The 27,645-nt window shown below is 40.5% G+C and overlaps 1 protein-coding gene across 5 annotated transcripts in view; it reads right to left on the bottom strand.

Moving 5' to 3' along the window:
• Nucleotides 1-27,645, bottom strand: part of plce1 (phospholipase C, epsilon 1) — a 133,285-nt gene that overhangs the window by 18,620 nt on the left and 87,020 nt on the right. For 4 of the 5 annotated variants that reach the window (XM_089121970.1, XM_089121972.1, XM_089121973.1 and 1 more), the window contains 4 exons: nt 27,234-27,425; nt 26,203-26,364; nt 25,903-26,115; nt 24,108-24,339 (listed from right to left, as the gene is read on the bottom strand). In XM_089121970.1, the coding sequence (XP_088978096.1) occupies nt 24,154-24,339; nt 25,903-26,115; nt 26,203-26,364; nt 27,234-27,425 (753 nt within the window). In that variant the 3' untranslated portion in view covers nt 24,108-24,153. The remainder of the gene's footprint in view (nt 1-24,107; nt 24,340-25,902; nt 26,116-26,202; nt 26,365-27,233; nt 27,426-27,645) is intronic. The other variant, XM_089121971.1, reaches the window with a different exon arrangement.

Raw genomic sequence — 27,645 nt, 5'->3', positions numbered from 1 at the left:
TCAGGTCTAAGTCTCATGGTCCTCTATCAGAATCCAGAGTTTTGGGAAGATTGGGGAAACTTAATTTTTCGCCCCAAAAAAAAAACGTAAGGGGTACCACTGTCGTTTTTTTTTCGGCCGAATTTTTGAGTTTCGATATCTCAGCTCTGGAAGGGGCTAGAGCCTCCATTTTTGCACTCAGGTCTAAGTCTCATGGCCCTCCATCAGAATCCAGAGTTTTGGGAAGATTGGAGAAACTTAATTTTTCGCCCCAAAAAAAAAAACGTAAGGGGTACCACTGTCGTTTTTTTTTTCGGCCCGAATTTTTGAGTTTCGATATCTCAGCTCTGGAAGGGGGTAGAGCCTCCATTTTTGCACTCAGGTCTAAGTCTCATGGCCCTCTATCAGAATTTGGGAAGATTAGAGAAACTTAATTTTTCGCCCAAAAAAAAAACGTAAGGGGTACCACTGTCGTTTTTTTTTCGGGCCTAATTTTTGAGTTTCCATATCTCAGCTCTGGAAGGGGCTAGAGCCTCCATTTTTGCACTCAGGTCTAAGTCTCATGGCCCTCTATCAGAATTTGGGAAGATTAGAGAAACTTAATTTTTCGCCCAAAAAAAAAAACGTAAGGGGTACCACTGTCGTTTTTTTTTCGGGCCTAATTTTTGAGTTTCGATATCTCAGCTCTGGAAGGGGCTAGAGCCTCCATTTTTGCACTCAGGTCTAAGTCTCATGGCCCTCTATCAGAATCCAGAGTTTTGGGAAGATTGGAGAAACTTAATTTTTCGCCCAAAAAAATAAAATGTAAGGGGTACCACTGTCGTTTTTTTTTCGGGCCGAATTTTTGAGTTTCGATATCTCAGCTCTGGAAGGGGCTAGAGCCTCCATTTTTGCACTCAGGTCTAAGTCTCATGGCCCTCTATCAGAATTTGGGAAGATTGGAGAAACTTAATTTTTCGCCCAAAAAAAAAACGTAAGGGGTACCACTGTCGTTTTTTTTTCGGGCCGAATTTTTGAGTTTCGATATCTCGGCTCTGGAAGGGGCTAGAGCCTCCATTTTTGCACTCAGGTCTAAGTCTCATGGCCCTCTATCAGAATCCAGAGTTTTGGGAAGATTGGAGAAACTTAATTTTTCGCCCAAAAAAAAAAAAACGTAAGGGGTACCACTGTCGTTTTTTTTTTTCGGGCCGAATTTTTGAGTTTCGATATCTCAGCTCTGGAAGGGGCTAGAGCCTCCATTTTTGCACTCAGGTCTAAGTCTCATGGCCCTCTATCAGAATCCAGAATTTGGGAAGATTGGAGAAACTTAATTTTTCGCCCAAAAAAAAAACGTAAGGGGTACCACTGTCGTTTTTTTTTCGGGCCTAATTTTTGAGTTTCGATATCTCACCTCTGGAAGGGGCTAGAGCCTCCATTTTTGCACTCAGGTCTAAGTCTCATGGCCCTCTATCAGAATTTGGGAAGATTGGAGAAACTTAATTTTTCGCCCAAAAAAAAAAAACGTAAGGGGTACCACTGTCGTTTTTTTTTTCGGGCCTAATTTTTGAGTTTCGATATCTCAGCTCTGGAAGGGGCTAGAGCCTCCATTTTTGCACTCAGGTCTAAGTCTCATGGCCCTCTATCAGAATTTGGGAAGATTGGAGAAACTTAATTTTTCGCCCAAAAAAAAAACGTAAGGGGTACCACTGTCGTTTTTTTTTTGGGCCGAATTTTTGAGTTTCGATATCTCGGCTCTGGAAGGGGCTAGAGCCTCCATTTTTGCACTCAGGTCTAAGTCTCATGGCCCTCTATCAGAATCCAGAGTTTTGGGAAGATTGGGGAAACTTAATTTTTCACCCCAAAAAAAAAACCGCAAGGGGTACCACTGTCGTTTTTTTTTCGGCCCGAATTTTTGAGTTTCGATATCTCAGCTCTGGAAGGGGCTAGAGCCTCCATTTTTGCACTCAGGTCTAAGTCTCATGGCCCTCTATCAGAATTTGGGAAGATTGGAGAAACTTAATTTTTCGCCCAAAAAAAAAAAACGTAAGGGGTACCACTGTCGTTTTTTTTTCGGGCCTAATTTTTGAGTTTCGATATCTCAGCTCTGGAAGGGGCTAGAGCCTCCATTTTTGCACTCAGGTCTAAGTCTCATGGCCCTCTATCAGAATTTGGGAAGATTGGAGAAACTTAATTTTTCGCCCAAAAAAAAAAACGTAAGGGGTACCACTGTCGTTTTTTTTTCGGGCCTAATTTTTGAGTTTCGATATCTCAGCTCTGGAAGGGGCTAGAGCCTCCATTTTTGCACTCAGGTCTAAGTCTCATGGCCCTCTATCAGAAATTGGGAAGATTGGAGAAACTTAATTTTTCACCCAAAAAAAAAACGTAAGGGGTACCACTGTCGTTTTTTTTTCGGGCCGAATTTTTGAGTTTCGATATCTCAGCTCTGGCAGGGGCTAGAGCCTCCATTTTTGCACTCAGGTCTAAGTCTCATGGCCCTCTATCAGAATCCAGAGTTTTGGGAAGATTGGGGAAACTTAATTTTTCACCCCAAAAAAAAAAACGCAAGGGGTACCACTGTCGTTTTTTTTTTCGGCCCGAATTTTTGAGTTTCGATATCTCAGCTCTGGAAGGGGCTAGAGCCTCCATTTTTGCACTCAGGTCTAAGTCTCATGGCCCTCTATCAGAATTTGGGAAGATTGGAGAAACTTAATTTTTCGCCCAAAAAAAAAAAACGTAAGGGGTACCACTGTCGTTTTTTTTTCGGGCCTAATTTTTGAGTTTCGATATCTCAGCTCTGGAAGGGGCTAGAGCCTCCATTTTTGCACTCAGGTCTAAGTCTCATGGCCCTCTATCAGAATCCAGAGTTTTGGGAAGATTGGAGAAACTTAATTTTTCGCCCAAAAAAAAAAAACGTAAGGGGTACCACTGTCGTTTTTTTTTTCGGGCCGAATTTTTGAGTTTCGATATCTCAGCTCTGGAAGGGGCTAGAGCCTCCATTTTTGCACTCAGGTCTAAGTCTCATAGCCCTCTATCAGAATTTGGGAAGATTGGAGAAACTTAATTTTTCACCCAAAAAAAAAACGTAAGGGGTACCACTGTCGTTTTTTTTTTCGGGCCGAATTTTTGAGTTTCGATATCTCAGCTCTGGAAGGGGCTAGAGCCTCCATTTTTGCACTCAGGTCTAAGTCTCATGGCCCTCTATCAGAATCCAGAGTTTTGGGAAGATTGGAGAAACTTAATTTTTCGCCCAAAAAAATAAAATGTAAGGGGTACCACTGTCGTTTTTTTTTCGGGCCGAATTTTTGAGTTTCGATATCTCAGCTCTGGAAGGGGCTAGAGCCTCCATTTTTGCACTCAGGTCTAAGTCTCATGGCCCTCTATCAGAATTTGGGAAGATTGGAGAAACTTAATTTTTCGCCCAAAAAAAAAACGTAAGGGGTACCACTGTCGTTTTTTTTTCGGGCCGAATTTTTGAGTTTCGATATCTCGGCTCTGGAAGGGGCTAGAGCCTCCATTTTTGCACTCAGGTCTAAGTCTCATGGCCCTCTATCAGAATCCAGAGTTTTGGGAAGATTGGAGAAACTTAATTTTTCGCCCAAAAAAAAAAAACCGTAAGGGGTACCACTGTCGTTTTTTTTTTTCGGGCCGAATTTTTGAGTTTCGATATCTCAGCTCTGGAAGGGGCTAGAGCCTCCATTTTTGCACTCAGGTCTAAGTCTCATGGCCCTCTATCAGAATCCAGAATTTGGGAAGATTGGAGAAACTTAATTTTTCGCCCAAAAAAAAAAACGTAAGGGGTACCACTGTCGTTTTTTTTTTTCGGCCCGAATTTTTGAGTTTCGATATCTCACCTCTGGAAGGGGCTAGAGCCTCCATTTTTGCACTCAGGTCTAAGTCTCACGGCCCTCTATCAGAATTTGGGAAGATTGGAGAAACTTAATTTTTCGCCCAAAAAAAAAACGTAAGGGGTACCACTGTCGTTTTTTTTTTCGGGCCGAATTTTTGAGTTTCGATATCTCAGCTCTGGAAGGGGCTAGAGCCTCCATTTTTGCACTCAGGTCTAAGTCTCATTGCCCTCTATCAGAATTTGGGAAGATTGGAGAAAATTAATTTTTCGCCCAAAAAAAAAAAACGTAAGGGGTACCACTGTCGTTTTTTTTTCGGGCCGAATTTTTGAGTTTCGATATCTCAGCTCTGGAAGGGGCTAGAGCCTCCATTTTTGCACTCAGGTCTAAGTCTCATGGCCCTCTATCAGAATCCAGAGTTTTGGGAAGATTGGAGAAACGTAATTTTTCGCCCAAAAAAAAAAAACGTAAGGGGTACCACTGTCGTTTTTTTTTCGGGCCGAATTTTTTAGTTTCGATATCTCAGCTCTGGAAGGGGCTAGAGCCTCCATTTTTGCACTCAGGTCTAAGTCTCATGGCCCTCTATCAGAATTTGGGAAGATTGGAGAAACTTAATTTTTCGCCCAAAAAAAAAAACGTAAGGGGTACCACTGTCATTTTTTTTTGGGCCTAATTTTTGAGTTTCGATATCTCAGCTCTGGAAGGGGCTAGAGCCTCAATTTTTGCACTCAGGTCTAAGTCTCATGGCCCTCTATCAGAATTTGGGAAGATTGGAGAAACTTAATTTTTCGCCCAAAAAAAAAACGTAAGGGGTACCACTGTCGTTTTTTTTTCGGGCCGAATTTTTGAGTTTCGATATCTCGGCTCTGGAAGGGGCTAGAGCCTCCATTTTTGCACTCAGGTCTAAGTCTCATGGCCCTCTATCAGAATTTGGGAAGATTGGAGAAACTTAATTTTTCGCCCAAAAAAAAAACGTAAGGGGTACCACTGTCGTTTTTTTTTTCGGGCCTAATTTTTGAGTTTCGAAATCTCAGCTCTGGAAGGGGCTAGAGCCTCCATTTTTGCACTCAGGTCTAAGTCTCATGGACCTCTATCAGAATCCAGAGTTTTGGGAAGATTGGAGAAACTTAATTTTTCGCCCAAAAAAAAAAACGTGAGGGGGACCACTGTCGTTTTTTTTCGGGCAGAATTTTTGAGTTTCGATATCTCAGCTCTGGAAGGGGCTAGAGCCTCCATTTTTGCACTCAGGTCTAAGTCTCATGGCCCTCTATCAGAATCCAGAGTTTTGGGAAGATTGGAGAAACTTAATTTTTCGCCCAAAAAAAAAAAAACGTAAGGGGTACCACTGTCGTTTTTTTTTTCGGGCCGAATTTTTGAGTTTCGATATCTCAGCTCTGGAAGGGGCTAGAGCCTCCATTTTTGCACTCAGGTCTAAGTCTCATAGCCCTCTATCAGAATTTGGGAAGATTGGAGAAACTTAATTTTTCACCCAAAAAAAAAACGTAAGGGGTACCACTGTCGTTTTTTTTTTCGGGCCGAATTTTTGAGTTTCGATATCTCAGCTCTGGAAGGGGCTAGAGCCTCCATTTTTGCACTCAGGTCTAAGTCTCATGGCCCTCTATCAGAATCCAGAGTTTTGGGAAGATTGGAGAAACTTAATTTTTCGCCCAAAAAAATAAAATGTAAGGGGTACCACTGTCGTTTTTTTTTCGGGCCGAATTTTTGAGTTTCGATATCTCAGCTCTGGAAGGGGCTAGAGCCTCCATTTTTGCACTCAGGTCTAAGTCTCATGGCCCTCTATCAGAATTTGGGAAGATTGGAGAAACTTAATTTTTCGCCCAAAAAAAAAACGTAAGGGGTACCACTGTCGTTTTTTTTTCGGGCCGAATTTTTGAGTTTCGATATCTCGGCTCTGGAAGGGGCTAGAGCCTCCATTTTTGCACTCAGGTCTAAGTCTCATGGCCCTCTATCAGAATCCAGAGTTTTGGGAAGATTGGAGAAACTTAATTTTTCGCCCAAAAAAAAAAAACCGTAAGGGGTACCACTGTCGTTTTTTTTTTTCGGGCCGAATTTTTGAGTTTCGATATCTCAGCTCTGGAAGGGGCTAGAGCCTCCATTTTTGCACTCAGGTCTAAGTCTCATGGCCCTCTATCAGAATCCAGAATTTGGGAAGATTGGAGAAACTTAATTTTTCGCCCAAAAAAAAAACGTAAGGGGTACCACTGTCGTTTTTTTTTTTCGGCCCGAATTTTTGAGTTTCGATATCTCACCTCTGGAAGGGGCTAGAGCCTCCATTTTTGCACTCAGGTCTAAGTCTCACGGCCCTCTATCAGAATTTGGGAAGATTGGAGAAACTTAATTTTTCGCCCAAAAAAAAAACGTAAGGGGTACCACTGTCGTTTTTTTTTTCGGGCCGAATTTTTGAGTTTCGATATCTCAGCTCTGGAAGGGGCTAGAGCCTCCATTTTTGCACTCAGGTCTAAGTCTCATTGCCCTCTATCAGAATTTGGGAAGATTGGAGAAAATTAATTTTTCGCCCAAAAAAAAAAAACGTAAGGGGTACCACTGTCGTTTTTTTTTCGGGCCGAATTTTTGAGTTTCGATATCTCAGCTCTGGAAGGGGCTAGAGCCTCCATTTTTGCACTCAGGTCTAAGTCTCATGGCCCTCTATCAGAATCCAGAGTTTTGGGAAGATTGGAGAAACGTAATTTTTCGCCCAAAAAAAAAAAAACGTAAGGGGTACCACTGTCGTTTTTTTTTCGGGCCGAATTTTTTAGTTTCGATATCTCAGCTCTGGAAGGGGCTAGAGCCTCCATTTTTGCACTCAGGTCTAAGTCTCATGGCCCTCTATCAGAATTTGGGAAGATTGGAGAAACTTAATTTTTCGCCCAAAAAAAAAAACGTAAGGGGTACCACTGTCATTTTTTTTTGGGCCTAATTTTTGAGTTTCGATATCTCAGCTCTGGAAGGGGCTAGAGCCTCAATTTTTGCACTCAGGTCTAAGTCTCATGGCCCTCTATCAGAATTTGGGAAGATTGGAGAAACTTAATTTTTCGCCCAAAAAAAAAACGTAAGGGGTACCACTGTCGTTTTTTTTTCGGGCCGAATTTTTGAGTTTCGATATCTCGGCTCTGGAAGGGGCTAGAGCCTCCATTTTTGCACTCAGGTCTAAGTCTCATGGCCCTCTATCAGAATTTGGGAAGATTGAAGAAACTTAATTTTTCGCCCAAAAAAAAAAAACGTAAGGGGTACCACTGTCGTTTTTTTTTCGGGCCTAATTTTTGAGTTTCGATATCTCAGCTCTGGAAGGGGCTAGAGCCTCCATTTTTGCACTCAGGTCTAAGTCTCATGGCCCTCTATCAGAATTTGGGAAGATTGGAGAAACTTAATTTTTCGCCCAAAAAAAAAAAACGTAAGGGGTACCACTGTCGTTTTTTTTTCGGGCCTAATTTTTGAGTTTCGATATCTCAGCTCTGGAAGGGGCTAGAGCCTCCATTTTTGCACTCAGGTCTAAGTCTCATGGCCCTCTATCAGAATTTGGGAAGATTGGAGAAACTTAATTTTTCGCCCAAAAAAAAACGTAAGGGGTACCACTGTCGTTTTTTTTTCGGGCCGAATTTTTGAGTTTCGATATCTCGGCTCTGGAAGGGGCTAGAGCCTCCATTTTTGCACTCAGGTCTAAGTCTCATGGCCCTCTATCAGAATCCAGAGTTTTGGGAAGATTGGAGAAACTTAATTTTTCGCCCAAAAAAAAAAAACGTAAGGGGTACCACTGTCGTTTTTTTTTTCGGGCCTAATTTTTGAGTTTCGATATCTCAGCTCTGGAAGGGGCTAGAGCCTCCATTTTTGCACTCAGGTCTAAGTCTCATGGCCCTCTATCAGAATCCAGAGTTTTAGGAAGATTGGAGAAACTTAATTTTTCGCCCAAAAAAAAAAAACGTAAGGGGTACCACTGTCGTTTTTTTTTTTTTTGGGCCGAATTTTTGAGTTTCGATATCTCAGCTCTGGAAGGGGCTAGAGCCTCCATTTTTGCACTCAGGTCTAAGTCTCATGGCCCTCTATCAGAATTTGGGAAGATTGGAGAAACTTAATTTTTCGCCCAAAAAAAAAAACGTAAGGGGTAACCCTTACGTTTTTTTTTTTGGGCGAAAAATTAAGTTTCTCCAATCTTCCCAAAACTCTGGATTCTGATAGAGGGCCATGAGACTTAGACCTGAGTGCAAAAATGGAGGCTCTAGCCCCTTTCAGAGCTGAGATATCGAAACTCAAAAATTCGGCCAGAAAAAAAAACGACAGTGGTACCCCTTACGTTTTTTTTTTTTTGGGCGAAAAATTAAGTTTCTCCAATCTTCCCAAAACTCTGGATTCTGATAGAGGGCCATGAGACTTAGACCTGAGTGCAAAAATGGAGGCTCTAGCCCCTTCCAGAGCTGAGATATCGAAACTCAAAAATTCGGCCCGAAAAAAAAACGACAGTGGTACCCCTTACGTTTTTTTTTTGGGCGAAAAATTAAGTTTCTCCAATCTTCCCAAATTCTGATAGAGGGCCATGAGACTTAGACCTGAGTGCAAAAATGGAGGCTCTAGCCCCTTCCAGAGCTGAGATATCGAAACTCAAAAATTCTGCCCGAAAAAAAACGACAGTGGTCCCCCTCACGTTTTTTTTTTGGGCGAAAAATTAAGTTTCTCCAATCTTCCCAAAACTCTGGATTCTGATAGAGGTCCATGAGACTTAGACCTGAGTGCAAAAATGGAGGCTCTAGCCCCTTCCAGAGCTGAGATTTCGAAACTCAAAAATTAGGCCCGAAAAAAAAAACGACAGTGGTACCCCTTACGTTTTTTTTTTGGGCGAAAAATTAAGTTTCTCCAATCTTCCCAAATTCTGATAGAGGGCCATGAGACTTAGACCTGAGTGCAAAAATGGAGGCTCTAGCCCCTTCCAGAGCTGAGATATCGAAACTCAAAAATTCGGCGCGAAAAAAAAACGACAGTGGTACCCCTTACGTTTTTTTTTTGGGCGAAAAATTAAGTTTCTCCAATCTTCCCAAATTCTGATAGAGGGCCATGAGACTTAGACCTGAGTGCAAAAATGGAGGCTCTAGCCCCTTCCAGAGCTGAGATATCGAAACTCAAAAATTCTGCCCGAAAAAAAACGACAGTGGTCCCCCTCACGTTTTTTTTTTTTTTGGGCGAAAAATTAAGTTTCTCCAATCTTCCCAAATTCTGATAGAGGGCCATGAGACTTAGACCTGAGTGCAAAAATGGAGGCTCTAGCCCCTTCCAGAGCTGAGATATCGAAACTCAAAAATTCGGCCCAAAAAAAAAACGACAGTGGTACCCCTTACGTTTTTTTTTTGGGCGAAAAATTAAGTTTCTCCAATCTTCCCAAATTCTGATAGAGGGCCATGAGACTTAGACCTGAGTGCAAAAATGGAGGCTCTAGCCCCTTCCAGAGCTGAGATATCGAAACTCAAAAATTCTGCCCGAAAAAAAACGACAGTGGTCCCCCTCACGTTTTTTTTTTTTTTGGGCGAAAAATTAAGTTTCTCCAATCTTCCCAAATTCTGATAGAGGGCCATGAGACTTAGAAATGAGTGCAAAAATGGAGGCTCTAGCCCCTTCCAGAGCTGAGATATCGAAACTCAAAAATTCTGCCCGAAAGAAAACGACAGTGGTACCCCTTACGTTTTTTTTTTTGGGCGAAAAATTAAGTTTCTCCAATCTTCCCAAATTCTGATAGAGGGCCATGAGACTTAGACCTGAGTGCAAAAATGGAGGCTCTAGCCCCTTTCAGAGCTGAGATATCGAAACTCAAAAATTCGGCCCGAAAAAAAAACGACAGTGGTACCCCTTACGTTTTTTTTTTGGGCGAAAAATTAAGTTTCTCCAATCTTCCCAAATTCTGATAGAGGGCCATGAGACTTAGACCTGAGTGCAAAAATGGAGGCTCTAGCCCCTTTCAGAGCTGAGATATCGAAACTCAAAAATTCGGCCCGAAAAAAAAACGACAGTGGTACCCCTTACGTTTTTTTTTTTTTTTGGGCGAAAAATTAAGTTTCTCCAATCTTCCCAAAACTCTGGATTCTGATAGAGGGCCATGAGACTTAGACCTGAGTGCAAAAATGGAGGCTCTAGCCCCTTCCAGAGCTGAGATATCGAAACTCAAAAATTCGGTCCGAAAAAAAACCGACAGTGGTACCCCTTACGTTTTTTTTTTGGGCGAAAAATTAAGTTTCTCCAATCTTCCCAAATTCTGATAGAGGGCCATGAGACTTAGACCTGAGTGCAAAAATGGAGGCTCTAGCCCCTTCCAGAGCTGAGATATCGAAACTCAAAAATTCGGCCCGAAAAAAAAACGACAGTGGTACCCCTTACGTTTTTTTTTTTTGGGCGAAAAATTAAGTTTCTCCAATCTTCCCAAAACTCTGGATTCTGATAGAGGGCCATGAGACTTAGACCTGAGTGCAAAAATGGAGGCTCTAGCCCCTTCCAGAGCTGAGATATCGAAACTCAAAAATTCGGCCCGAAAAAAAAAACGACAGTGGTACCCCTTACGGGTTTTTTTTGGGCGAAAAATTAAGTTTCTCCAATCTTCCCAAATTCTGATAGAGGGCCATGAGACTTAGACCTGAGTGCAAAAATGGAGGCTCTAGCCCCTTCCAGAGCTGAGATATCGAAACTCAAAAATTCTGCCCGAAAAAAAACGACAGTGGTCCCCCTCACGTTTTTTTTTTTGGGCGAAAAATTAAGTTTCTCCAATCTTCCCAAAACTCTGGATTCTGATAGAGGTCCATGAGACTTAGACCTGAGTGCAAAAATGGAGGCTCTAGCCCCTTCCAGAGCTGAGATTTCGAAACTCAAAAATTAGGCCCGAAAAAAAAAACGACAGTGGTACCCCTTACGTTTTTTTTTTGGGCGAAAAATTAAGTTTCTCCAATCTTCCCAAATTCTGATAGAGGGCCATGAGACTTAGACCTGAGTGCAAAAATGGAGGCTCTAGCCCCTTCCAGAGCTGAGATATCGAAACTCAAAAATTCGGTCCGAAAAAAAAACGACAGTGGTACCCCTTACGTTTTTTTTTTTTGGGCGAAAAATTAAGTTTCTCCAATCTTCCCAAATTCTGATAGAGGGCCATGAGACTTAGACCTGAGTGCAAAAATGGAGGCTCTAGCCCCTTCCAGAGCTGAGATATCGAAACTCAAAAATTCGGCCCGAAAAAAAAACGACAGTGGTACCCCTTACGTTTTTTTTTTGGGCGAAAAATTAAGTTTCTCCAATCTTCCCAAATTCTGATAGAGGGCCATGAGACTTAGACCTGAGTGCAAAAATGGAGGCTCTAGCCCCTTCCAGAGCTGAGATATCGAAACTCAAAAATTCTGCCCGAAAAAAAACGACAGTGGTCCCCCTCACGTTTTTTTTTTTTTGGGCGAAAAATTAAGTTTCTCCAATCTTCCCAAATTCTGATAGAGGGCCATGAGACTTAGACCTGAGTGCAAAAATGGAGGCTCTAGCCCCTTCCAGAGCTGAGATATCGAAACTCAAAAATTCGGCCCAAAAAAAAAACGACAGTGGTACCCCTTACGTTTTTTTTTTGGGCGAAAAATTAAGTTTCTCCAATCTTCCCAAATTCTGATAGAGGGCCATGAGACTTAGACCTGAGTGCAAAAATGGAGGCTCTAGCCCCTTCCAGAGCTGAGATATCGAAACTCAAAAATTCTGCCCGAAAAAAAACGACAGTGGTCCCCCTCACGTTTTTTTTTTTTTGGGCGAAAAATTAAGTTTCTCCAATCTTCCCAAATTCTGATAGAGGGCCATGAGACTTAGACCTGAGTGCAAAAATGGAGGCTCTAGCCCCTTCCAGAGCTGAGATATCGAAACTCAAAAATTCTGCCCGAAAGAAAACGACAGTGGTACCCCTTACGTTTTTTTTTTGGGGGCGAAAAATTAAGTTTCTCCAATCTTCCCAAATTCTGATAGAGGGCCATGAGACTTAGACCTGAGTGCAAAAACGGAGGCTCTAGCCCCTTCCAGAGCTGAGATATCGAAACTCAAAAATTCGGCCCAAAAAAAAAACGACAGTGGTACCCCTTACGTTTTTTTTTTGGGCGAAAAATTAAGTTTCTCCAATCTTCCCAAATTCTGATAGAGGGCCATGAGACTTAGACCTGAGTGCAAAAATGGAGGCTCTAGCCCCTTTCAGAGCTGAGATATCGAAACTCAAAAATTCGGCCCGAAAAAAAAACGACAGTGGTACCCCTTACGTTTTTTTTTTTTTTTGGGCGAAAAATTAAGTTTCTCCAATCTTCCCAAAACTCTGGATTCTGATAGAGGGCCATGAGACTTAGACCTGAGTGCAAAAATGGAGGCTCTAGCCCCTTCCAGAGCTGAGATATCGAAACTCAAAAATTCGGTCCGAAAAAAAACCGACAGTGGTACCCCTTACGTTTTTTTTTTGGGCGAAAAATTAAGTTTCTCCAATCTTCCCAAATTCTGATAGAGGGCCATGAGACTTAGACCTGAGTGCAAAAATGGAGGCTCTAGCCCCTTCCAGAGCTGAGATATCGAAACTCAAAAATTCTGCCCGAAAAAAAACGACAGTGGTACCCCTTACGTTTTTTGTTTTTTTTTGGGCGAAAAATTAAGTTTCTCCAATCTTCCCAAAACTCTGGATTCTGATAGAGGGCCATGAGACTTAGACCTGAGTGCAAAAATGGAGGCTCTAGCCCCTTCCAGAGCTGAGATATCGAAACTCAAAAATTCGGTCCGAAAAAAAACCGACAGTGGTACCCCTTACGTTTTTTTTTTGGGCGAAAAATTAAGTTTCTCCAATCTTCCCAAATTCTGATAGAGGTCCATGAGACTTAGACCTGAGTGCAAAAATGGAGGCTCTAGCCCCTTCCAGAGCTGAAATTTCGAAACTCAAAAATTCGGCCCGAAAAAAAAAACGACAGTGGTACCCCTTACGTTTTTTTTTTTTGGGCGAAAAATTAAGTTTCTCCAATCTTCCCAAAACTCTGGATTCTGATAGAGGGCCATGAGACTTAGACCTGAGTGCAAAAATGGAGGCTCTAGCCCCTTCCAGAGCTGAGATATCGAAACTCAAAAATTCGGCCCGAAAAAAAAACGACAGTGGTACCCCTTACGTTTTTTTTTTTGGGCGAAAAATTAAGTTTCTCCAATCTTCCCAAATTCTGATAGAGGGCCATGAGACTTAGACCTGAGTGCAAAAATGGAGGCTCTAGCCCCTTCCAGAGCTGAGATATCGAAACTCAAAAATTCGGCCCGAAAAAAAACGACAGTGGTCCCCCTCACGTTTTTTTTTTTTGGGCGAAAAATTAAGTTTCTCCAATCTTCCCAAAACTCTGGATTCTGATAGAGGTCCATGAGACTTAGACCTGAGTGCAAAAATGGAGGCTCTAGCCCCTTCCAGAGCTGAGATTTCGAAACTCAAAAATTAGGCCCGAAAAAAAAACGACAGTGGTACCCCTTACGTTTTTTTTTGGGGGGCGAAAAATTAAGTTTCTCCAATCTTCCCAAATTCTGATAGAGGGCCATGAGACTTAGACCTGAGTGCAAAAATGGAGGCTCTAGCCCCTTCCAGAGCTGAGATATCGAAACTCAAAAATTCGGCCCGAAAAAAAAACGACAGTGGTACCCCTTACGTTTTTTTTTTGGGCGAAAAATTAAGTTTCTCCAATCTTCCCAAATTCTGATAGAGGGCCATGAGACTTAGACCTGAGTGCAAAAATGGAGGCTCTAGCCCCTTCCAGAGCTGAGATATTGAAACTCAAAAATTTGGCCCGAAAAAAAAAACGACAGTGGTACCCCTTACGTTTTTTTTTTTGGGCGAAAAAAATTAAGTTTCTCCAACCTTCCCAAAACTCTGGATTCTGATAGAGGGCCCTGAGACTTAGACCTGAGTGCAAAAATGGAGGCTCTAGACCCTTCCAGAGCTGAGATATCGAAACTCAAAAATTTGACCCCCAAAAAAAAAACGATAGTGGTACCCCTTTCGTTTTTTTTTTTTTTTTTGGGCGAAAAATTAAGTTTCTCCAATCTTCTCAAAACTCTGGATTCTGATAGAGGGCCATGAGACTTAAACCTGAGTGCAAAAATGGAGGCTCTATACCCTTCCAGAGCTGAGACGTCGAAACTCAAAAATTCGACCCGAAAAAAAAAACGACAGTGGTACCCCTTTCGTTTTTTTTGTTTTTGGGCGAAAAATTAAGTTTCTCCAATCTTCTCAAAACTCTGGATTCTGATAGAGGGCCATGAGACTTAAACCTGAGTGCAAAAATGGAGGCTCTAGCCCCTTCCAGAGCTGAGATATCGAAACTCAAAAATTCGACCCCAAAAAAAAACGACAGTGGTACCCCTTTCGTTTTTTTTTTTTCGGGCGAAAAATTATGTTTCTCCAATCTTCTCAAAACTCTGGATTCTGATAGAGGGCCATGAGACTTAAACCTGAGTGCAAAAATGGAGGCTCTAGACCCTTCCAGAGTTGAGACATCGAAACTCAAAAATTCGACCCGAAAAAAAAACAACAGTGGTACCCCTATCTTTTTTTTTTTCGGGCGAAAAATGAAGTTTCTCCAATCTTCTCAAAACTCTGGATTCTGATAGAGGGCCATGAGATTTAAACCTGAGTGCAAAAATGAAGGCTCTAGACCCTTCCAGAGCTGAAATATCGAAACTCAAATTTTCGACCTGAAAAAAAAAATGACAGTGGTACCCCTTACGTTTTTTTTTTTGGGCGAAAAATTAAGTTTCTCCAATCTTCCCAAAACTCTGGATTCTGATAGAGGGCCATGAGACTTAGACCTGAGTGCAAAAATGGAGGCTCTAGCCCCTTCCAGAGCTGAGATATCGAAACTCAAAAATTCTGCCCGAAAAAAAACGACAGTGGTCCCCCTCACGTTTTTTTTTTTTTGGGCGAAAAATTAAGTTTCTCCAATCTTCCCAAAACTCTGGATTCTGATAGAGGTCCATGAGACTTAGACCTGAGTGCAAAAATGGAGGCTCTAGCCCCTTCCAGAGCTGAGATTTCGAAACTCAAAAATTAGGCCCGAAAAAAAAACGACAGTGGTACCCTTTACGTTTTTTTTTTGGGCGAAAAATTAAGTTTCTCCAATCTTCCCAAATTCTGATAGAGGGCCATGAGACTTAGACCTGAGTGCAAAAATGGAGGCTCTAGCCCCTTCCAGAGCTGAGATATCGAAACTCAAAAATTCGGTCCGAAAAAAAAACGACAGTGGTACCCCTTACGTTTTTTTTTTTGGGGCGAAAAATTAAGTTTCTCCAATCTTCCCAAATTCTGATAGAGGGCCATGAGACTTAGACCTGAGTGCAAAAATGGAGGCTCTAGCCCCTTCCAGAGCTGAGATATCGAAACTCAAAAATTCGGCCCGAAAAAAAAACGACAGTGGTACCCCTTACGTTTTTTTTTTTGGGCGAAAAATTAAGTTTCTCCAATCTTCCCAAATTCTGATAGAGGGCCATGAGACTTAGACCTGAGTGCAAAAATGGAGGCTCTAGCCCCTTCCAGAGCTGAGATATCGAAACTCAAAAATTCTGCCCGAAAAAAAACGACAGTGGTCCCCCTCACGTTTTTTTTTTTTGGGCGAAAAATTAAGTTTCTCCAATCTTCCCAAAACTCTGGATTCTGATAGAGGTCCATGAGACTTAGACCTGAGTGCAAAAATGGAGGCTCTAGCCCCTTCCAGAGCTGAGATTTCGAAACTCAAAAATTAGGCCCGAAAAAAAAAACGACAGTGGTACCCCTTACGTTTTTTTTTTGGGGCGAAAAATTAAGTTTCTCAAATCTTCCCAAATTCTGATAGAGGGCCATGAGACTTAGACCTGAGTGCAAAAATGGAGGCTCTAGCCCCTTCCAGAGCTGAGATATCGAAACTCAAAAATTCGGCCCGAAAAAAAAACGACAGTGGTACCCCTTACGTTTTTTTTTTTGGGCGAAAAATTAAGTTTCTCCAATCTTCCCAAATTCTGATAGAGGGCCATGAGACTTAGACCTGAGTGCAAAAATGGAGGCTCTAGCCCCTTTCAGAGCTGAGATATCGAAACTCAAAAATTCGGCCCGAAAAAAAAACGACAGTGGTACCCCTTACGTTTTTTTTTTTGGGCGAAAAATTAAGTTTCTCCAATCTTCCCAAAACTCTGGATTCTGATAGAGGGCCATGAGACTTAGACCTGAGTGCAAAAATGGAGGCTCTAGCCCCTTCCAGAGCTGAGATATCGAAACTCAAAAATTCGGCCCGAAAAAAAAAACGACAGTGGTACCCCTTACGTTTTTTTTTTGGGCGAAAAATTAAGTTTCTCCAATCTTCCCAAATTCTGATAGAGGGCCATGAGACTTAGACCTGAGTGCAAAAATGGAGGCTCTAGCCCCTTTCAGAGCTGAGATATCGAAACTCAAACATTCGGCCCGAAAAAAAAAACGACAGTGGTACCCCTTACGTTTTTTTTTTTTGGGCGAAAAATTAAGTTTCTCCAATCTTCCCAAAACTCTGGATTCTGATAGAGGGCCATGAGACTTAGACCTGAGTGCAAAAATGGAGGCTCTAGCCCCTTCCAGAGCTGAAATATCGAAACTCAAAAATTCGGCCCGAAAAAAAAACGACAGTGGTACCCCTTACGTTTTTTTTTTGGGCAAAAAATTAAGTTTCTCCAATCTTCCCAAATTCTGATAGAGGGCCATGAGACTTAGACCTGAGTGCAAAAATGGAGGCTCTAGCCCCTTCCAGAGCTGAGATATCGAAACTCAAAAATTCTGCCCGAAAAAAAACGACAGTGGTCCCCCTCACGTTTTTTTTTTTTGGGCGAAAAATTAAGTTTCTCCAATCTTCCCAAAACTCTGGATTCTGATAGAGGTCCATGAGACTTAGACCTGAGTGCAAAAATGGAGGCTCTAGCCCCTTCCAGAGCTGAGATTTCGAAACTCAAAAATTAGGCCCGAAAAAAAAAACGACAGTGGTACCCCTTACGTTTTTTTTTTGGGCGAAAAATTACGTTTCTCCAATCTTCCCAAATTCTGATAGAGGGCCATGAGACTTAGACCTGAGTGCAAAAATGGAGGCTCTAGCCCCTTCCAGAGCTGAGATATCGAAACTCAAAAATTCGGTCCGAAAAAAAAACGACAGTGGTACCCCTTACGTTTTTTTTTTTTGGGCGAAAAATTAAGTTTCTCCAATCTTCCCAAATTCTGATAGAGGGCCATGAGACTTAGACCTGAGTGCAAAAATGGAGGCTCTAGCCCCTTCCAGAGCTGAGATATCGAAACTCAAAAATTCGGCCCGAAAAAAAAACGACAGTGGTACCCCTTACGTTTTTTTTTTTGGGCGAAAATTAAGTTTCTCCAATCTTCCCAAAACTCTGGATTCTGATAGAGGTCCATGAGACTTAGACCTGAGTGCAAAAATGGAGGCTCTAGCCCCTTCCAGAGCTGAGATTTCGAAACTCAAAAATTAGGCCCGAAAAAAAAAAACGACAGTGGTACCCCTTACGTTTTTTTTTGGGGGGCGAAAAATTAAGTTTCTCCAATCTTCCCAAATTCTGATAGAGGGCCATGAGACTTAGACCTGAGTGCAAAAATGGAGGCTCTAGCCCCTTCCAGAGCTGAGATATCGAAACTCAAAAATTCGGCCCGAAAAAAAAACGACAGTGGTACCCCTTACGTTTTTTTTTTTTGGGCGAAAAATTAAGTTTCTCCAATCTTCCCAAATTCTGATAGAGGGCCATGAGACTTAGACCTGAGTGCAAAAATGGAGGCTCTAGCCCCTTCCAGAGCTGAGATATCGAAACTCAAAAATTCGGCCCGAAAAAAAAACGACAGTGGTACCCCTTACGTTTTTTTTTTTTGGGCGAAAAAATTAAGTTTCTCCAATCTTCCCAAAACTCTGGATTCTGATAGAGGGCCATGAGACTTAGACCTTAGTGCAAAAATGGAGGCTCTAGCCCCTTCCAGAGCTGAGATATCGAAACTCAAAAATTTGGCCCGAAAAAAAAAACGACAGTGGTACCCCTTACGTTTTTTTTTTTGGGCGAAAAATTAAGTTTCTCCAATCTTCCCAAAACTCTGGATTCTGATAGAGGGCCCTGAGACTTAGACCTGAGTGCAAAAATGGAGGCTCTAGACCCTTCCAGAGCTGAGATATCGAAACTCAAAAATTTGACCCCCCAAAAAAAAACGATAGTGGTACCCCTTTCGTTTTTTTTTTTTTTTTTTGGGCGAAAAATTAAGTTTCTCCAATCTTCTCAAAACTCTGGATTCTGATAGAGGGCCATGAGACTTAAACCTGAGTGCAAAAATGGAGGCTCTATACCCTTCCAGAGCTGAGACATCGAAACTCAAAAATTCGACCCGAAAAAAAAAAACGACAGTGGTACCCCTTTCGTTTTTTTTGTTTTTGGGCGAAAAATTAAGTTTCTCCAATCTTCTCAAAACTCTGGATTCTGATAGAGGGCCATGAGACTTAAACCTGAGTGCAAAAATGGAGGCTCTAGCCCCTTCCAGAGCTGAGATATCGAAACTCAAAAATTCGACCCCAAAAAAAAACGACAGTGGTACCCCTTTCGTTTTTTTTTTTCGGGCGAAAAATTAAGTTTCTCCAGTCTTCTCAAAACTCTGGATTCTGATAGAGGGCCATGAGACTTAAACCTGAGTGCAAAAATGGAGGCTCTAGCCCCTTCCAGAGCTGAGATATCGAAACTCAAAAATTCGACCCCAAAAAAAAACGACAGTGGTACCCCTTTCGTTTTTTTTTTTCGGGCGAAAAATTAAGTTTCTCCAATCTTCTCAAAACTCTGGATTCTGATAGAGGGCCATGAGATTTAAACCTGAGTGCAAAAATGAAGGCTCTAGACCCTTCCAGAGCTGAAATATCGAAACTCAAATTTTCGACCTGAAAAAAAAAATGACAGTGGTACCCCTTTTGTTTTGGTTTTTTTGGGCGAAAAATTAAGTTTCTCCAATCTTCTCAAAACTCTGGATTCTGATAGAGGGCCATGAGATTTAAACCTGAGTGCAAAAATGGAGGCTCTAGACCCTTCCAGAGCTGAGGTATCGAAACTCGAAATTTCGACCCGAAAAAAAAAACGACAGTGGTACCCCTTTCGTTTTTTTTGTTTTTGGGCGAAAAATGAAGTTTCTCCAATCTTCTCAAAACTCTGGATTTTGATAGAGGGCCATGAGACTTAAACCTGAGTGCAAAAATGGAGGCTCTAGACCCTTCCAGAGCTGAGATATCGAAACTCAAAATTTCGACCCGAAAAAAAAAAAACGACAGTGGTACCCCTTTCGTTTTTTTTTTTCAGGCGAAAAATTAAGTTTCTCCAATCTTCTCAAAACTCTGGATTCTGATAGAGGGCCATGAGACTTAAACCTGAGTGCAAAAATGGAGGCTCTAGACCAGAGGTCTCAAACTTGCGGCCCGCGGGGTGATATTTTGCGGGTTTTTTTGTTGTTTTGCGTTTGCCTTGATGCGCGCATACATTTGAAACAAACTTGAGCGTGCCACCGAATCAGGCCACAGCTACTGTTAGCTCGCGAGCAACGTGTTGGATATCCCTGCTCTAAAACAATGTGAGAATAATAATTTTGAGCTTGTAATATGTGTTGTGTCTGAATGCGTTCAATGAACTTGTTCATTTTGGGCGAACGTGAACTGAACGTAGCCTACTGTATTACTGCCTGATGAACGTTACAGTGAACTCGTTCATTCTAGTGTCAGTGAACCGAGGAGCGAGGAGGCATCGTAAGATCATTTAAAAGGGTTTCATGAGGTCGGTGTGGATGGGAAAATCTTACATGTCTGTGCAAACTCTGCCCGTCGACAAAATAATTATTATCTGTGGTTGTATATGGGCTGTGGCAATAATAATAGCCTACTAATAAAAACGTTCGCTGCAGGCAACATATGGAAAAAAAGAAATATGAACTAGTTAATTTTTTGAAGTATGAAATATGAACTGAACTAGTTCATTTTTAAAATTTCTGAACTGAACTTTGATCCAACAGGTTGATAAGGTTTGCTTTGATATGTGCAAAGTCAGTAATTTGCCTGAGACACAATACATGTGTAGAAAGAATTATTTGTATTTCAAAAGCAATAATTGTTTTTCTAAGTATAATAAAAAAAAATGCCTTCCGAAAAAAGAAAAAAAAACATTCAATATAATAGTGTTGTATAAAGGAAATAAAAAGCAAATATGACTATCACAAAGATGTTGTGTATAAGAAAAAGACAAAGAAAGTTTGTAAAATTAACTTCAACTGTCAGAAGGACAGCTCATGAAGAACCAATCATGTACAGAAAGGAATGTTCAAATGCAGAGGAACCTGAACTGTTAAAGAAACGTTAATAATAAAGATTGAGAAGAATGGAACAGTTGTGCTCCATTTTTGGAATACTTAAATACATTTTTTTTTTTTTGGAATACTTGATGCGGCCCGGCCTGACCCAGACTCTGGGTGCTTCTCAATATCCCTCCTCGTCTCCTCGCTCCTCTGTCCTCCCTCCTATGACCCAGAAACCGATCGAGCTCAGCCATCTTGAAGGACATCTCAATTCTCTAATTGCACCGTGAGGAGTCGAGGATCGAGGAGATAGGAGGCTTCCTGAGGAGTCATAAGCGAGGATACACAGGTGCATCCTACGCGGAACTGTTATATTGACTAAACGTGACGCACGTGTCAATTCTCCTCCCCCTTCACATCGGTCACAATCATTTTAATTTATACTTTACCTTTGCAGTTTATATAAGCCACACATCTCAGATATTTCAACAGTATAGCCTATCTTTATTATTATTTATTATGAATTTATTAAATAACCAAACATCAACAACATAAGGGCAGATACTTTTAGCGCTGCTGATGACACTGTGGAGTGACGCTCGAGTGATCAAGAATTCCAATGTATATAAAAAAGCTTTTATTCGATTCCTCTGTCCTCCTTTCCTTTCCTCGCTTCCTTCCCTCGCGTCCTACAGGGGGTGGAGCTGAGACGCAAGGAAAGGAAGCAAGGGAAGGAAACGAGGATGCACAAATAAGAAATGAGAAGCACCCTCTATCTCCAGCGGCCCCCAGTTAATTTGAGTTTGAGACCCCTGATTTAAAAGGTTATGGTTAACACGGTTAACGTGGTTTAAGGTCGATGTAATACGTTGTTTTTAGCGTACCTTTTGCTTAAACGAGGAGCTGGGGGGACGCCGGAAAAATAGACATTTTACTCATTAGGCTGCTTCATTAAAAACATGACATTTAGACGTTTTCTTCGGCATGGATCCATGCAAATGAATCATTTTCACCTTGAAAATAATAAATGTTTTTTTTTTTTGCATTTTAAATAATAGAACATTTCTCAGTGATCGTCAATAAAAGAAAATTCAATTTTTCTCGGTTTAATAAAAACCAATAGGTCGTGATGGTAAGTTTTAAGTGTAAGTTTCACGTTTGAGGGGTAGGGTTAAAGAACTGTTGCCAAACATATAACATGCTAAAAAAAAAAAAATATTCACTGCAATAAAATTGCCGGGCAGTGTATAAATAGTCACAGTTTGATTTGACGTGAATGAAAGCGAGGCTGTGGGTTTAGACATCGGCTGTGTCTGAAATCCCCCCTTTACCCTTAAATAGGGCATTATTTGAGGAAAGCCATTTGTAATGTGTCCAAAACTATTGGACATTATCGAGTGCACTCATTCAATCCCATAATGCACTGCAATAATGAGTGTACAGCTGATGAGCCATTCGCATACTTTCCGTCCTAAATAGTATTCGAATTAGAATTAGTACGTCCCAGATCGTAGTATGTTGAAATGAGTTTTCCAAAGAGACCCGGATGGTCTACTATATCCGTATTACATCGACGTTAAACCACGTTAACCGTGTTAACCATAACCTTTTAAATACTCAACCTAGTTCCATTGCTTAGCAACGAGAAGAAACTCCTGTAACTTCAGTGCCCAACCTGTATGACGACAAGACGTGAAATAATCACGTTGGTCCCCTTTAGAAAACGTGTAGATGTCACGGTTTAACTCAAAACCATAAACAGGGCTATACTGCCCTCTTGTGTCAAATTATATTTCTATATTTATTTTTCCAACAAATAAAACAAAACATGCAATAAAACACCGTCCAATAGACCCTTGAACTCAACAGATGCAGTGGCTCAGTTGATAAAGCGTTGGGCTTTAATCAAGAAGACCTGAGCTCAATTCCCATACTTGCGTTAATTTGTTGTGATTATATCAAACAAAAGTGGCCTAAACAATATTTCTTCAACCCGGTATTGTGACAAGACGTGAAATAATCACTTTGGTGCACTTTTGAAAACGCGTAGATGTCACGGTTTAAACCCCCTCAAACGTGAAACTTACACTGAAACTGAAACTTACCTATTGGTTTTCATTAAACTGAGAAAAATGGAATTGTTTTATTGACGATCACTGAGAAATGGTCTAATATTTAAAACGCAAAAAACATTTATTATTTTCAAGGTGAACAGGATTCATTTGCCTCGATCCACGCTGAAAAAAAAACGTCTAAATGACACATTTTTAATGAAGCAGCCTAAATAGTCCACTTTGGAAAATGTGTAGATGTCACGGTTTAACCCCCTCAAACGTGAAACTTAAACGTTTGCGTTAACACGCTCCATTGGAGAGATATCCGGATGTTTATTCGCCTCTGCCATAACGACCTATTGGTTTTCATTAAACCGAGAAAACGGAATTTTGCAATCACTGAGAAATGTTCTATTATTTAAAATGCAATATATATATATATATATTATTTTTTATATTTACATATATATTATAAACCACGTTAACCGTGTTAACCAACCTTTTAAATACTCGACCTAGTTCCATTGCTTAGCAACGGGAAGAAACTCCTGTAACTTCAGTGCCCAACCCGTATCACGACAAGACGTGAAATAATCACGTTGGTCCAATTTGGAAAACGTGTAGATGTCACGGTTTAACTCAAAACCATAAATAGGGCTATACTGCCCTCTTGTGTCAAATTATATTTCTATATTTATTTTTCCAACAAATAAAACCAAACCGGCAATAAAAGCCCATCCAATACACCTTATTCCTGCTTATTTCAGGTTAGGAAATCATATCGCTAGCATCAACGTTTCTGTCTAACTTTAGCTACCTATTGTAACCGATGTCACTTTTCATCTCGCGAGCTTATACGGCTTTTAATCGGCGTTTTTTTTAAATAAAACATACACTGAAAATGGAGAATTAAAATCGCAGTCATGTGATTTAGTCAGCTTGATTAACATTATTACAATATATTACTATTTTGCACAGATGTTATTTGCTAATTACATAAACTATAAGCTCAATTCATTAGTATAAATATATATTTAGTATATAAATATATATTTATAAATATATATTTAGTATAACATTTTTAAGTATGAAATATTTGAACACATTCGAGGACCATACATGGTCCTCGAATGTGTTCAAATATTTCACCAGTATCAGCCTTTTCACAATTTATCACTCTGCTTGTCTGTGTTTGCCCAACTTGCATTATTAAGTAAGTCAGTAGGTGGCGACAAGTGACTGTCTTTATGAGTGAACAATTTAACTTTAACTTAACAGATTATTGCCAAAAAAATTGATTATCTAACCTTAGAAAGAAACAAGTTGCTGAAACCAATCTTTAACGCTAATATATAAATTGCTCATTTTCGTCTGGACACAAAAAGATTGCATTGGTGTTTGATTGAAATTCATCTAGGCTATGCAAAATAATCCTTGAAAGATTTCTCATTAAGGCCATTCCTGTTAGGAATATGGATTGTGTATTGTCAACAATAAGCAGAAACATTCTGCATTTGCATCCAAGCGTGGATCATTCATTTCAACATTTATCCTCATTCTCATATTTAAGAATCTGTCATCTTTTATGCTACTGCCAGTGCCCACTGACATACTTTTAAAGCTATTGTTATACCATTTTTATGACCTTTAAACACCCTAAAATGCACACATGTAGGTCTGAGAAATCCAAATTTTCTCGGGGGAGTATGCCCCCGAACCCCCCTAACTTCCTCACCTTTCAATGTGTGTGACTATGTGGTAATGTGGGCTGGTATGGTTACAGTGCCAGGGATGCCAGTCTGCCGCTGCATATAGGCCTGCAATATGCATTATTCTCTGTATCGAATCATGCTATCTTATTCCCCACCCCAGCCCCTGATGTTTCGGGTTCAGCCCCTGATGTTTTTGAAACCTAGAAACGCCCCTGGTGTCTGGTACCTGTTGGAGATCCATGCACTGCACACACACACTGCAGAGTGTTTCGTCACTCCGAGGCCTCGGGCAGAGGCATCATGCTGGGACATGCAGCCTTCTCCTCCTTACTGTGTGCCGGCTCCTGGGCCGCGGGGCCGTTCGTGCTCGTGTTCACGGTCAAGCTCCGACTCCGACCCGTCAGCTTCCGGAGCTCGCTGGCAAAAGACACGCCCTTGCGCTTGTCCTCACGGGCCATCTGAGAGAAAAACGTGTGTTCATGCATCAGTGTGATCAAGTCTGGATTAGTGCAAATACACATTACACCGATAATAGATATATTAAATGAATATCTATATATCAGGGTATTTGAAAATGTTGATATCCAAAGCTGTCTCTTGAGCTATTTACATTTCAATATAGCACTTTGTGGCCAAAGAATTTCCTTTTCAAAGACCTTTCCAGTCACGTGACAAAAACATTTGGATTCATATATATATATATTTTTAAATATATGAATACTATTTTTTTTTAAATAATTTAACTCTAATTGTCATTAAAATGCTAAATAAATGTAATTAAATATAGTAACACTCCCAGCTTCTGTTAATACAGAAAGTTTAATACAGGAAAACAAGCATTGTTGCATAATTACAGTCAAATATTGTGTCGAGTCATAAAGGTCAGTAAGATTGGGGGTGGGGGGGGGGGGTAGGTTCCCAATATTTTGAAATAAATTAATACTTTTGATCTTAATACTTTAATACTTAATACTTAATACTAAATACTTAATACTTTTAATAGAAATTAATACTTTATAATTTGGAATATTGCATAAAACATTTGCATTCTAATGCCTGATGCTTGGGAATGCAATAATGTGAGATGCTTCTGGGAGATCATTATACCAAATCATGTTGTTGACAGACTCAGGTTTAGGCATTTCAGAACGACCAAACCAACATTTGTGCAATGAAATTGATCCACGTGTTACTCCAGTTACCCAATCAGATTCTCTGTTGATGCAAACTCATCAGATTTATTTGGTAAATGCATTTCAATCGTAATGGGCTATATGCACGCATAAGTTCCGCATTTGACGTAAGGATGCTCGTCCATTTCCGGTTGTGTAGATTAAAGCGGAGGAAAACCGGAGAAAACGGGATTATGGCAGAGTCTTCAATATTTACTGTCCTCCCGTCTTTGAAACGAAACGTACATACGTTTAGATGTAATTTTATATATAGTTATGTTTATTTAATATAATTTTAAAAAGAAGCAAAAACACAACGAGGGGTGTCTGTTTTATCTGTTTTTGTGACTAACGTTTCATTAGTATAACCATGGAGTATAAAATTCAATATAAATTCTCGGTATTGCATTGGACTCTATGATCGGCGGAAGTTATCGAGCATCCTTAATCCTTCACCGGAAATAACGCCGTGCATAGAGCCCATTGGATAAATGTATTCAATTGAGCACATAAGCTTTGCGCAGTTTTAGAATTTACACACATACTGACGTTTCCATCCAGCGGTTTTTATGCGATATCCCAAAATGCGCATGAAAATAGGTTGATAGAAGCATAGCTATTGATGATAATAATAAGAACTGTTTCTTGAGCGGAAAATCAGCATATTAGAATGATTTCTGAAGGATCATGCGACACTGAAGACTGGAGTAATGACGGTGGAAATTCAGCTTTGATCACAGGAATAAATGACATTAAGACATGTTACATTTGAAAATAAAATTTTTTGTGTTCTAGCTATAATCTATGTTTTCGTGTCATAGATTAGTGAGCTGGAGTTCAGGTGTTTACCTGCTCTTTGAGCTTGAGGATGAACTTCCCGGCGCCCTTCCACCGGCTCTGAGCCTGGAACACACACTCGTGGTCCTGCAGCACACGCTGGCACGCTTTAGCTGAGGATGATTTCTTACTTCCCGCGTCTTTGGTAAGCTCCTCCATCAGGACGTAGTCACATGGGTTGGGGTTGCTCAGGATGCTCAGAGAGTACTTGGCTTTGCTCAGAGTCTACAATAGACCACAGCAGCTTATAGCTAATTTGATATCCACATGACAGAGATGAAATCTTCCAGTAATGTCACAGTGATATCTGACCTGCTGGATGATGTCCTGGGCTGTGCTGTATCGGGGGGCTTTGATGACAGTGTGAGGTTGCTCAGGAGAAACATCATGAACCTGCACGAAGAACGTGTCCTCCTCTCCGCTGCTCACCTCCTCCAATCCCTCCATCACAATATTCTTCTCATTGAAGTTCTGCTATGAGCCACCAGGAGGAGCAACAGATCAAGAATCAAATGGTGAATGTATAAACAAAATAAATGGGTGTGGATCTTATGAGGCAATATAGGGGTCTATCCTGTTATGAGTTACATTTCCATTATCCTAATACACTGAATTTAAAAATAAAATGAAAAAAAATACATATTTTCAAAGCTTGAAATCATTCTGGCTTTCTTTCGGTTCAGTTTTTCAAAATATCCTTAAGTGACCATAAAATGAATTATGAATAACCAGAGTTAATGTTATAATAATAAAAAAAATGAAATAAAATGTGAAATTTAAAAACTACTATGAAAACTGCAATAAAAATTATTAAAATAACAAAAATGTTCGCAATGCAACAAAAAAAAAAAATCAAAATTAAATTACTAAAACTTTAAACAAAACAAAATAATACCAAATTCAAAATATTAATAAAAACTACTAGTTTCACTGACTGCTTCTAACATAAAAACTCAAATATTTCTTAATATACTGATAGTTTGTTTCTTCAAATTTTCAAAAAAAAATTTAAAATCAAAATGTTTCAAACAAAACATGTTTCTGGGGAATATTGTTTTAATTGGGAACCATTTTGTTCAATTTCCATCTAGTTAATCATTTATGTCGCTTTAACAGTTCTTGAGCAGAAAATCAGTGCATTTCTGAAGGATTATGTGACGATGAAGACTGCAGTACATTTTAAAATATACTGAAATAGAAAACAAAAGCCACCTTGGAGAGCATACTTATTCCAAACTTTTGAATGGTAGTTTATCCACTTTTCAAATGGTTCTGCATAATGGGAATGACTCTTAGAAATATAATTAATGAAAGCAAGAACAATCTGGAAAAGCGGTTTTTACCACTTCCTTGGTTTTCAGCCATATTCTGCCCACATATCCCTCCTCCGGCTGCCAGCTGTGAAGAACTTTCAGGAGCCGCTCATCGTTCGCTAGGGGGCGCTGCTGATGCGCTTTCTTTGATTCGCTCTTCTCCTTCGACAGAGGCGTTCTCTCCTCCATGAGGAAGTAGTTGAAGGACGTAGTCGGAAACAACTGGCAAGAGAGAGACTATTTCAGCATGCGTTTATGTGCAGAGGAATGAAGAAAATGTGACCAGACCAGTAAACACTGGAGTGAACACTGCTTGTTCTGAATGAGAGAATGAATGACAATCATTCTTTGAAAGGTACTTCCAAGGTTATTGCGAAATATTTTCAGAACATATACAAATTGCTCCTCAGGAATTCTAAAAGAACTCTAAATCCGTGATGGC

This window comes from Pimephales promelas, chromosome 17 (assembly GCF_988280905.1).
Source record: "Pimephales promelas chromosome 17, fPimPro1.hap1.1, whole genome shotgun sequence".
Classification (NCBI taxonomy): domain Eukaryota; kingdom Metazoa; phylum Chordata; class Actinopteri; order Cypriniformes; family Leuciscidae; genus Pimephales; species Pimephales promelas.
This window is presented reverse-complemented; position numbering and strand designations above follow the sequence as displayed.